The following is a 13317-nucleotide window of genomic DNA, read 5'->3' as shown; positions in this document are numbered from 1 at the left end:
TTCATCATCATCTGGACATTTGAATAGTTTCGACTTTTGGGCTATTCTGATATTATGAATATTTGTGTACCATTTTTTGTGTGGACATGTTTTCATTTCATTTCACTTAGGTATACATGAAGGAGTGAAATCCTCGCCAATATTTATCATTTGACTTTTTGATTATAGCCATCCTAGTTTGTATGAAGTGGTATCTCACTGTCGTTTTGATTTACTACTAATGATGTACTTATTGGCCATTTGCATATGTCCTTTAGATAAATGTCTATTCAGGTCCTTTGCCCATTTTTTTGGTTTTGTTTTGGTTTTTTTAAAGAGGGCGCAGCTCAAAGTGGCCCATGCGGGAATCGAACCAGCAACCTTGGTGTTAGTAGCAACGCACTCTAACCAACTGAGCTAACCAGCCCGGCCACCCCCTTCCTTTACCCATTTTTAAATTGGGTTATTTATTTTTTAATTGTTGAGTTGTAAGTTTTTCATATAGTCTAGATATGTTTCTTATCAGGTCTATGATTTTCAAATACTTTCTAATTCTGTGGGTTATCTTTCACTTTTTTGATGATTTACTTTGTAGCACAAGTTTCTAACCTTGATGAAATCAAGGTTTCAAGGTTATAATTTTTCTTTTGTTGCTTGTACTTTTGATGTCACATCTAACGCAAGACTGCAAAGATTACTCCTATGTTTTCTAACTATATTCTGGTTTTACATCTTAAATTTAGGTCTTTGATCCATTTTGAGTTAATTTTTATACATGATGTGAGTGAGCTAGGGTCCAATCTCTTTTTTTTGGATGTTGCTATCCAACTGTTCTAGCACCATTTACTAAAAAGACTATTCTTTCTCCAATGAATTATACTGGCATTCTTATCGAAAATCAGTTGATCATAAACATGGATTTATTTATTGACTCTCAGTTCTATTCCATTGAGCTACATGAATACTCTTACGCCAATATCACTGTCTTGATTACTACAGCTTTTAGTAAAGTTTTGAAATCAGGAAGTGTGAGTCCTCCAACTTTATTCTTTTGTAAGATTGTTTTGGCTATTCAGAGTCTCTTGAATTGCCACATGCTTTTGAGGAACAACCTGTCCATTTCTGCAAAAAAGCCACCTGGGGCTTTGACAGGGACTGCAATGAGTCTATAGATTATTGGGGAGTACTATTACCTTAACAATACTAAGTCTTCCAATCCATGAATATGGGATGTCTTTCCATTTATCTAGGTCTTCTTGAATTCACATGCATTTTTAGCAGACTGAATCCACATCCCTTCATCATATCTAAGAAATCTGTAGAACTCCTTACTCATTTAGCTCTGCTATTAAAATAGAAATGTATTTGTTGCCCATTTTCAAGAGAATTCTCAGGACTATAAAGGATCTAGAGTTTCCCTATTTACTGGGAATGCCTTATTAGGTATTAAAGTCATTGAGGTTTTCTGAGGATTCTTGGTATAAAGTGTATTGAAAAAAATTGACCAATGAAACATCATTTTTTAACTTACACATAATGCACATGATTCTATTTATTTATGTAAGTATAGAAGTACACATGTATGTTAGCAGCATACGAAAAAAATACACCAATCTGTTATAGTGGTTACCTCTGGAGAGGAAGGAACAAGGGGATGGAAAGGAAGAGAATTAGCACTCTTGCTTTTTTGTCTTTTTGCCATAAGAATGTTTTCACGTATTTCTGGTGTAACTTTAAATATGAGTAACAATAAATAGCAACATGCCCCAGTAAAAGAGTTTTTTCAATATATATCACCCTAAGAGTAAATAACCTGGCTGACCTTGAGATCGCAGGTGGTGTTGAGCAGCAGGTTGGAAGGTTTGAGGTCACGGTGCAGTACGTTAGCTGAATGGATATACTTTAACCCTCTGAGGATCTGGTAAAGAAAATAGCAGATATGGTCGTTGCTGAGGTGTTGTGTCTTCAAGAGCTTGTAGAGATCTGTTTCCATGAGGTCTTGTACTATATATCTGTTTGGACAGGTTAAGGTGACACACCAAATAGCTAGTCACACTTAGCAAAACACTGAAAACAAAATGAACCCATTCCCCCAAAGGTCCATTATTTTATCATGAGGCCCACGAGGTAAATGAGAAACTAAAACTTGGTATACTCTTATGGAAGGTATCTGAGATAATTAATTAACTCCTCTTGAGACAAGAGACATTATAACTGCGTGATATGACTGATTATGGGCCTAAACTGAAACCTGAAACAGGCTGTTATGGAAATATAGGCTAATCTTGAAGTTTCGGCTTCCGTGTTCTCCAAGTTATTCACCATCAATAAAGCCCTTCGAAGGCTTGTTGGAAAGGACTGGGAGAAGGCATCATATACTTCCTCCTCTCTCTGGCCCAGCAATAACTTGTAATGTCACTGTTCTTTTACCTTCCTTCTTGTCCCCTTCTTTTCCTCAAAAATCAACCATAGAACTTTTGGAAATACAGGCGTAAAACATATTGCTACTAAATTCAACCCTCAGTTTATCTGACTATTCAATTAATGTTAAGATCCTAAATTAATAAGACTATGAGAAAGTCATGCTTAGAAGGAACTTGTGCTAGTTTTGCCCCTCTTGCTTTCATGCCTCTCCATGTATCTAAGTATCTAGAATTTTAGCTATGGCTAACTTCTTTCTTATAGGAATTAAATTATAGAAGCCTTTAGCTTTTAACTTTACCGCAATAGTACTTCATTAGCAATGTTTTTGCATTTCTTTTATTCATTTCTGTGTAAATATTATTGTTATGTCTCCTACAGATTCATGCTAGATGAGACATAACGTGTTTCCCCGAAAGTAAGACCTAGTCAGACAATCAGCTCTAATGTGTCTTTTGGAACAAAAATTAATATAAGACCCGGTATTATACTATACTATACTACATTACATTACATTATATTATACCCGGTCTTATAGTAAAATAAGACCAGTCTTATTAATATAATATATTATATTAATATTAATGTAATTATAATATATTAATTATAATATAATTAATATAAGACTTTTTTGCTTCAAAAGACACATTAGAACTGATCGTCCGGCTAGGTCTTATTTTCGGGGAAACACGGTAGTATAGGATTCAAAGGAAACTGACTTGAAAACGTGTCATCTGAAAGAGATTTGATTTTTATGACAAAAGGTAAAGCAGGACAACAGGTGGTAGCAGCAGGAGGCATTTCACTTAAAATATCACTACAACTTATTACCAGAGCTGTTTAAAAATGGAAAGGGCTGCCTAGAGACAGTAAGCTGCCTCTCCCGGGAGGGGCAGAATTCAAAGTAAGCAAAGTGGTAGAAAGCTGTACTAACAGAAATCGGAATTTTCTTCTGGCAGATCCTCTTCAGTACATATAATACCTATCTTTCAAATGTAGTCTTTACCCAGGTAGTATTTTCTGGACCTGCTTAGCCCATATTTCTAAATGCTGGTCACAGTTAATAACAATTTCAGAGCTGACTTGCCTTAAAGATCATGAGGACAGTAACTTAATTTTAAAGATGAAAAAACTGAGACCTAAAGACAAAATGACTTTGTTTAAGATCAGGACAGTCTCGATTTAACCAGAGAGGGCACCCTCTTTCTTTTCCTTCTCACCATAACAAACCAAACCTTGAATGGAGAAAACATGCTTGGAAATAGTATTAACCAAGATTTTCCATAATTACATTTAAAGAAATCTTTACTGAAACTGACAAGAAAAAACATCAGATTTGCCAAGACACTAAAAAAAATGGTTACAAGACATAAAACGAATCAGAGAAAAATTTTATATAATGCAAGTGTTATAGTACACGGCAAGCAGATTACAATTTCCCTTTAAAAGTGCTTTATATACTTTTCCTTTGTTCTGGTAAGTCCAGGACACTTCAAGTTACATTTACTAAATAAGGTGACCAGGCAGTGGAGTCAGCTGTCTGAAAAGGATACACATCTTTCATTTGCTCGATGGTTGGCGCTCGAATAATATCATTGATTCCAATGATGTTCTCGTGTCTGAAGCGCAGTAAGATTTTTATCTCCCTCAGGGTTCTCTGGCAGTAGGTCTGGTGCTCAAAAGGACTGATTTTCTTGATAGCTACTCGAACTTTGTTGACATTATCATAAGCAGAGCTAAAAAAAGAAAAAAAGGAGGGGGACAGATGGCATTAAAAACAGTTTTCAGAACATCTTGGCAGAAAGAATGCAAACTGGTGAAGTATTAAATGTTTAGCACTCTGGGTAAATACCTGTTTCATACACATGAAGGCAGCATGTACATTATCCACAAAAAGGCCTCAAGCTAGGGAGGACGCAGCTGGCACCGTACAGCACAAACTGAATCTCCAACCTACCCGGGCCTGCCTGGCCCTGCTACCTGTGGATGCCCATTTTCATAAGCCCAGCAACATGGGTTTATGCCACATATACGCAAAACCACTTTCCCACCGATTTTTAACAGCAATGGCATTCTGGTGAGACGAACCATTCCTGCCTCCAAAACAACTTCCGACTGTTGTACCAGACTCCTCTGACTCAGCAGAAACATTCCAATGACCATCAACTGCATCTTTATCTCTAACAAAAATGGACTCAAGAGGACACCTTGAATGCTCACACCAACTCTGTCTCACTTGCAAAATGACATGACTCTTTCCCCTCACCCCCAAAGAAATTTAACCAAGGTATCTGGGTAGTTTTATAACAAAACCTATAAAGTATTCTTCAAAAAAATTCTGTCATAGCTGTAACAAAGGTCAAGTTCTTCCAAAGTTGCCCTTAATATCTGAATTCCAAGCAGAAGCAATAATAATTATATCTTTAATTTTATGCTGAATTTGAATCTTGACTATTACTATCTATATTATGCTCAGTATTCTATTGCATCTTTTCTATAAGAGCTTACCGTATTATCTGGTCCATCAATTAAAGCAATGAAATAACACTGACAGGCAGTAAGACATTACCTCTTATTTCCTCATAACTGTTAGAAATCTAAAACAGTAAAATAAGTTTATTCTCCAGTTTGTGCTTCTATAATATTTATCAGTCTACTTATTCTGAGAATTATTTGATGCATTTGCCTGACTCCATCACAAAACTATGCTGTAGGAGGCACCTTATCTTACTCAGCTTCAATTCTCCCACACCATTAATATACTGTACGCAGGTACCCCCAATATTTTAATATGAAATAGATTTCCTTAAATAAAAGAATCATTACTCAAATCTTATTTAGCTTTGGTTTGCTGAATGAAGGCCTAAACTACTAATTCCCAGGTAGGCAAAAAACAACCCCAACAAATTAAATTTAAAAAAAGGGTATACTGCTTAAGCAAGTTTATTCAATATTGGGAACATTTTTAAAAATTTTGTGAGTAATTCAAATCATAGAAGGATCATGAGTACAACAGGAACAGAGGTTAAAATCTCTAAGATATTGGTTTAAACTTAACATTATAAATTTCTAGTTTTAGTGAAATGTGGTAATCAAACATGGCAATAAATTTGCTTTCAAGAGCAAGACTGTTGGGGGGAAGGGTTTATGGTCAGTGTGCCCCTCCAACAGTATCAACACTCAGTGATGAAATAAATAACCAAGTAAGAAAGCATGAGATCCTCCTCCTTGGTTCCCACCTGAAAAGAAGGTGTGACCCTGTCTGTGGGGTTGGGTCTGTTCCTATCTGTTCTCCTAACTCCATTCTGCTGTCTTTTTGGTTTACACTATCTGCTGAAAACTGATCACGGAGAGTTTACACTCTTCTACAATTACTCTGTTTGCTCATTTCTCCTTGGATTTCTCAGTTCTGTTTTATATATTTTATCATGCCTTTTACCATAAATTATTTGGTGTCTTTAATAGTGTTGGTTTTAAAATCACTTTGGCATTACCAATCCCGTTTTCTTTTTCTCTAAGAATTTCATTTTTGCTCATCCCCCTTCTCCCAACTACTGCCGTGCTACAGCTTTTGCTTTAAATGTGTCTCCTGTAAACAACTTATGGTTGCAGTTTGGGATCGTAAACCCATCTGTGACTACAGAGTCTTTGGATGAGCTAATTTTAGATAGTCATATTTTTCTTTTAACTGATAAACTTGCTGTTTTCAAAAATAAAAATTCAAGGTTAAATAAATTGTTCAGGGTTAAAAGAATGAAGAATTTCCTAACTCATCCCTATAAGATGAATAATTATTAAAAATAAATAAGTAAGTGCCGCCAGTACCAAAATGGCAATGTAGGAAGACCCCCAACTCACCTCATCCCACAAACACATCAAATTTACACCTACAGACAGAGCCATTGCCCCTGAAGAAGAAATGAGGGCTGACCGGACAGCTTCTGTACATCAGATAAGACAGCCCACATGGAAATGGCTAGGAGATGGAGACAAGGCGCCACGGGAACCCCAGCCTCCCAACCTGACTTGCAGTGGGAGGGAGGGGTCACTGCAGGGCCTGCAGGCACTTGCCAAAGCTGGGGTACAATGAAAAACCAATGGTTTAAAGGGCACCTAGAGTATGCCAGAAGAACATCCATTTATTAACCCTAGAGCACCTCCAAACTAGAAGGGAACTGCAACACAACATTTTTACACCATATACAAAATTAAACTCGAAACTGATTAAAGACTTAAACACAAAACCTTAAACCATAAAACTCCTAGAAGAAAACAGGCAGTAAATTCTTTGATATCAGTCTGTGCAACATATTTTTTTTGGATATATCTCTTTGGGCAAACACAACGAAAGCAAAAATGAACACACGGGACTATATCAAACTAAAAAATTTTTGCACAGAGAAGGAAACCGTCAATAAGACAAAAACGCAACTAACTGAATGGGATATTTGCAAGTGATATATCTGATAAGGGGTTAATATATCCTAAATATACAAAGAACTCCTACGACTTAACATCAAAAAAACAATACAATTTCAAAAAAGGACCTGAACAGACATTTCTCTGAAGAAGACACAGAGATGGCCAACAGACACATGAAAAGATGCTCGATATCACTAATCATGGGGGTAATGCAAATCAAAACCACAATGAGGTATCACCTCATACATGTCAGAATGGCTGTTATCCAAAAGACAACAAATAAGTGCTGGCAAGGATGTGGAGAAAAGGGAACCCCCATGCACCAGTGGTGGGATAGAAAATTAGTGCAGCGAATATGGAAAATAGTATGAAGATTCCTCAAAAATTTAAAAAAAGAACAACCATATGACCCAGCAATTCCACATCTGGGTGTTCATCCAAAGAAAACAATAATTTGAAAAGACACATGCAACCCTATGTTCACAGCATTGTTTACAACAGCCAAAATATGGAAGCAACCTAGGTGTCCACTGATGGATGAATAAAGAAGATGTGATACATATATAATGGAATTTACTCAGCCATAAAAAAGAATGAAATCTTGCCATTTGCAACAACATGAATGGACCTAAAGAGTATTGTGTTAAGTGAAGTTGGACAGCTGAAGATAAATATTGTATGATCTCACTTATATGTGGAATCTAAAAAAACAAAATAAATGAACAAACAAAACGAAACAAACTCATAGATACAGAGAATAAACTGATACTTATCAGAGGAGAGGGGAGGAGTGTGGGGGTCTGGGTAGAAAAAGGGAAGGGGATTAAAAAGTGCAAACTTCCAGTTATAAGTCACGAGGATGTAATGTACAGTGTAGGTTATAAAGTCAGTAATATCGTAAAAACTATGATGGTAACAGACGGTTAAAGGTACGTAAATGTTGAATTACTATGTTGTACACCTGAAAATAATATAATATTGTATGTCAAGTATAAAAATAATTTCAAAAAATAAAGAATTGATGATAAAGAATAAAAACCAAAACTAAAGGCTAATTTCATTTATAAGCACAAGCTTTAAAATCAACAAAAAGTAAAGAAGCAAATATAATTTGATAACATTAAAAGAATAATCTATTATGGCCAATATTTATGAATTCAAGAAGAGTTCAATTAAAAATAAGACATCATGTGAAACAGACATTTCTCCAAAGATGATACACAAATGACTAACAAGCACATAAAAAATTGCTCAATTATTAATTAGAGAAATGCAAAGGAAACTCACAAACTATCACCTCACACCCACAAGGACTGCCACTATCAAAAACAAACAACAAAACAACAATAAAAAAAACCCACAGCAAAACCCCCAAAATAAGTGTTAGAATGTGGAGAAACTGGAATGCTTGTGTACAAAGATACACAAAGTACTAAAGTCGGGAATGTGAAATAGTCCAGCTACTATGGAAAACTATGAAAGTTCGTCAAAAAAATCAGACATAGAATTATCATATGATCCAGCAATCCCACTTCTGGGTATATATCCAAAATAATTCAAAACAGGATCTCAAAGAGATATTGGCAGACCCATGTTCACTATAGCATTGTTCATAACAGCCAAGAAGTAACCCAAATATTCATTGATGGACGAATGGATAAAAAAAAAGTGGTACACACATACACTGGAATATTATTCAGCCTTAAAAAAGGAAATTTTACCACATGCTACATCATGGATAAACCTTGAAGACATTATGCTAAGTGAAAGAAGCCGGTCACAAAAAGAAACTACTGCATGATTCCATTCATATGTGGCATGTAACGTTGTCTGCCTCACAGAATCAGGGCGCAGAATGGTGGTTACCAAGGCCTGGGGAGGGGAGGGAGATACGAGGAGATGGTGTTCAAGGGAACACTTTCAGTCTTAGAAGATGAAAAAGTTCTACAGATTCGTTGCACAGGAATGTGAATATACTTCAAACTACTCAAATGTATACTTAAAAATGGTAAATTTTGTATTATGTTTTTTACTACAATTAGAAAACAAAAATTTTTTAAAGGGGAAAAAAAATCAAACATTTCAATAGATGTCAAAAAGAATGGTAGCGGTTACATGAACCTACACATCTGATAAAACTGTATAGAACTAAGTCCACACTTACACAAATGTGTGCATATGAAACTAGTGACATCAATGAGCTCTGTAAATTTTGTCAATGTCAATCTCTCAGCTGTAGGTATTATAATGTAGTTATGCAAGCTGTAACCATTGGAGGAAACTGGGATCTCTCTGTATTTCTTACAACTGCATGTGACTCTACAGTCATCTCAAAAAAACAACAACAACAAAAAACAAAAACACAAACCACTTAAAAAGAGGTCTATCAATAGGGGAGTGGGTATCCATACAGTGGAATATTATGCAGCTGAAAAAAGGAGTGATATGGAAAGAGCTTCAGGATCTATTAAGTGAAAAGAAGAAAAGGCCTAGCACTAGACAATATGCTATCTTTTTTCTAATAAAGAATGAAAGATACATATTAACATTTGTTTATGTTTGCATAAAGAAAGTCTGGAAGGATACACAAAGTACTAATATGAGTGGTGGTAGAGGGAGGGACAGAATACCAAGCTGGAGTGGGATAGACAGGGGAACAAAAAATCTTTATTGTATATTTTTTTATATTGTTTTGATTGAAGAGCCATGTGAACCATATTTTAAAGATTTTATTGGGGAAGGGGAACAGGACTTTATTGGGGAACAGTGTGTACTTCCAGGACTTTTTTCCAAGTCAAGTTGTTGTCCTTTCAATCGTAGTTGTGGAGGGTACCATTCAGCTTCAAGTTGTTGTCCTTTCAGTCTTAGTTGTGGAGGGCGCAGCTCAGCTCCAGGTCCAGTTGCCATTGCTAGTTGCAGGGGGCGCAGCCCACCAACCCTTGCGGGAGTCGAACCGGCAACCTTGTGGTTGAGAGGACGCGCTCCAACCAACTGAGCCATCCGGGAGCTCAGTGGCAGCTCAGCTCATGGTGCCGTGTTCAATCTTGGTTGCAGGGGACACTGCCCACCATCCCTTGCGGGACTCGAGGAGTTGAACCGGCAACCTTGTGGTTGAGAGCCCACTGGCCCATGTGGGAATCGAACCGGCAGCCTTCGGAGTTAGGAGCATGGAGCTCTAACCGCCTGAGCCACCGGGCTGGCCCCTAAAAATTTTTAATTAGGAAAAAAACACACGGCCGGCCCGGTGCTCAGGTGGTTGGAGCGCCGTGCTCCTAACGCCAAAGTCGCCAGTTCGATTCCCACATGGGCCAGTGAGCTGCACCCTTTACAGCTAAGATTGTGAACAACAGCTCTCCCTGGAGCTGAGCTGCGGTGAACAGCCGGAGGTCGGCGAGAGCTTCCGTGGGATGCGGTTTGCTGCCATGAGTGGCCAGCAGCCCGTGAGAGCTGCCATGAGCAGCCGACAGATGACTGGAGACCGGCTGCCTCAGCCGGGGGAGCACAAGGCTCATAACACCAACATGGGCCAGGGAGCTGTGTCCTACACAACTAGGCTGAGAAACAACGGCTTGAACCGGAATGGGGTGGAGGGTGCAGAAGGGAGAAAAACAAAAAAAAACAAAAAACCCATGTGGGAATTGAACCGGCAACCCTGTTGCCCAGAGCTCGCACTCTAACCAACTGAGCCACCCGTCCGCTCCTTTTCTGTCCACTAAGGAGCTCCAGCTATTGAGATCACCCAGTCACATTATATTCCACAGCAAAGTACTAGTGGAATACCGGAATACTCTTTAAAGGAAAAGGCACAATTACTTTAGAGTTCTTGACCAACACAAAAATATTTGAAAAATAAAGAATTATTGGGAAAAGGTACAAAGTATCTTAATTTAACCTCATTCCCACCTGAGAGAATAATCTTTAAAAGTGGAATTGGGTATATTATTTAAACAAGACATGCGCAAACACCTGAATAAAGGGAGAAACTTTTACCTAGCACTGGGTTAGTATATACCCATGACTTTTCTAAAAGGATACAAAGATTATAAATAACATTGTCTTCTTCTTTTTTTTTTTTTAAGATTTTGTTGGGGAAGGAGAACAGGACTTTATTGGGGAACAGTGTGTTTTTCCCAGGACCCATCAGCTCCAAGTCAAGTTGTTGTCCTTTCAATCTTAGTTGTGGACGGTGCAGCTCAGCTCCAAGTCTAGTTGCCATTATTCAGTCTTAGTTGCGGGGGGCGCAGCCTACTATCCCTTGGGGCCTGGTCGACCGGGAGCTCAGCGGCAGCTCGTTGGCCCATGTGGGAATCGAACCGGCAACCCTGTTGCCCAGAGCTCGCACTCTAACCAACTGAGCCACCCGTCCGCTCCTCTTCTGTCCACTAAGGAGCTCCAGCTATTGAGATCACCCAGTCACATTATATAAATGCAGCCTCAAGTCCCAGATGAATTCTATACTGAAATCCATAAATTGTGCAGAATGGGAAGGGGTCAAAGTGAGCATACTTAATTCTCAAGACAATTTCCTACTATTCGTCAATAAAAGGGAATCAACTATTGATATAAACCACACAGATCCTAAAACAATTATGCTGAGTGAAGTCAGACCAGAAGCAAAGTACTTCTATTCATATAAAACGCAAACAAGTCAGAAAGTAGATCAGTAGGGTTGCCTGGGGCTGCTGGCAGGAAGGGACTACACAAACGGAAACCGTAACTTTGGGAGGTGATGAGTATGTTTAGTCTCTTGATTGTGTTGATAAGTTTTGACACATAGCCATGAAACTATCAAACCGTACACTTCAAATATGTGCAATATACATTGTGCATCAATTACTTCTTTAAAAGCAGTTTAAAAAAAAAAAGGAACCAAGGTTCTTTGGATACATGGCTGATGCCAGGGCCGGGGTTGGGGGGCACACGTTCCAGAACCGTATCTAACCAGTAAATGTGGAAGTAAAAGCCCACAAAATTCTGGAGTAGATTATTTAACACATGTTTTGTGATCACTTAGGTAAGAAAGGGAACCAACATGAGTCAATTATGAACAAGTCATGCTCAACTAACTTCATTTCCTGTTTTGATACGGTTGCCACAACAACACAGAGTGATGCCAGAGCTGTGGTGGAGTCAAGCCACACTTGTGAAGCACTTCCCATTTGTGAGACTTCATGTTAGGACTGGTGGCAAAAACAAATAATGATCCGGCTTTTAAGAAGCTTGTAATTGAATGAGGGAAGGAGACAGGAACAGACAACATACACTTCCTTTATCATAGTAAAGCACATCTGAAACACAATAGGCTGGGTAGATTAATTCCAAATAAAGGTATTAAGGAGAGGATTAAAAGATCAGGCCTGCAGAAACCATATCCTGAAGGATGAGCAAGCTTTTGAAAGAGGAGCAAGGCTATAAAGAAAGGCAAGAGCCAACACAGGAGAGAAAAACGAGCAAGACATCTGTGGGGACCAGTGCCCGCCAGCCAGCCAGGCCCCTCCTCATCAGGAGATTTATGGGGTCCGGGGAACATGCCCACCAGGAGCCCCAGAGTCCCCCGTCTCCTGAGTCTGCTTCCAAGGCCGTGCAGGCCTCCCGCATGGCGGCTCTGCTGAGAGGAGACCGCTCCTCCAGTGCGTGCACAGGTTTGCAGGGTGTGCACCGCTCCTGGAATGTTAGGCTGGTGTCCATGCACAGAAGCTCCAGCTCACGTGGGGCACAGCGCTGGGGCTGGGAAGAGAAAGGGCTACGCCGGAGGCCTGCTCGCCTTGAATTGCTGGCACCGAACTCTAAAAAGCCCAGGAATTTTCAATTTGAACCTGACCTTCCACCAGGTCTTTAAGGTTTATCAGTCATGGTAGGAGAGAATTTATTATAGTTAATGTTTCTTGGTTTGATTTATACGGTATATGGGGCTCCGTTTGCATTCTTGACCCAGGCCTTGCAAACATTAGGGGCAGGCCTGGGTTTGGGAGGTACAAATGAAGATGGCGGGCAGGAGACAACAAGGACAGTCTTGAACTTCTGGACTAAAAAATCTAAGGATGCTTGCGGGCGATTCAGATGGAGGAAATGAAGGTCCTATACTTCCAGCATCATTAAGGAGAGAGATCAAGGTTACGAATTAGATATGGGAATCGTTAACAGAAGCCATAGTGGTAGCACTGCTGAGGGGAGATATCGAAAAAAGAGGTCTGAGGATAGAACTGGAGCAGTCAGAGGAAGAGGAACTGGCTGAAGAGAGTGAGAAAGTGGTAACTAATAATGGAATGCGAACGCTGGCTGTCCAACTCTGAAGCCCATGTGCTACACCACGGAGAACAGGACAAAGTGGTGCTTCAGAAGCCAAAGAAGGAAAGTTCCAAACAGGAGATTGAGAAAGACAAAAACTGGAAAGCACTCACTGAATCTGCAATGAGATGATTTGTGGTAACATGGGTGTGAGTAAAAGGAAGGGAATGGGGACAGAAAAGGGTATAGGTGACAACTGTTTAAGAA

At 39.0% G+C, this 13317-nt stretch overlaps 1 protein-coding gene and 1 non-coding gene across 2 annotated transcripts in view; both read right to left on the bottom strand.

The window, feature by feature from the left end:
• Positions 1 to 13317, bottom strand: part of MAPK1 (mitogen-activated protein kinase 1) — an 87859-nt gene that overhangs the window by 31922 nt on the left and 42620 nt on the right. The window contains exons 2-3 of the mRNA XM_033097341.1: positions 3954 to 4136; positions 1802 to 1991 (exon numbers count right to left, since the gene is read on the bottom strand). Of these exons, the coding sequence (XP_032953232.1) occupies positions 1802 to 1991; positions 3954 to 4136 (373 nt within the window). The remainder of the gene's footprint in view (positions 1 to 1801; positions 1992 to 3953; positions 4137 to 13317) is intronic.
• TRNAS-ACU (transfer RNA serine (anticodon ACU)) lies at positions 333 to 406 on the bottom strand. Its single transcript has one exon. It is a non-coding gene; the product is annotated as a tRNA-Ser (tRNA).

This window comes from Rhinolophus ferrumequinum, chromosome 25 (assembly GCF_004115265.2).
Source record: "Rhinolophus ferrumequinum isolate MPI-CBG mRhiFer1 chromosome 25, mRhiFer1_v1.p, whole genome shotgun sequence".
NCBI lineage: Eukaryota > Metazoa > Chordata > Mammalia > Chiroptera > Rhinolophidae > Rhinolophus > Rhinolophus ferrumequinum.
Note: the sequence above shows the minus strand (reverse complement) of the source record. Positions and strands in the feature narration are given on the sequence as shown.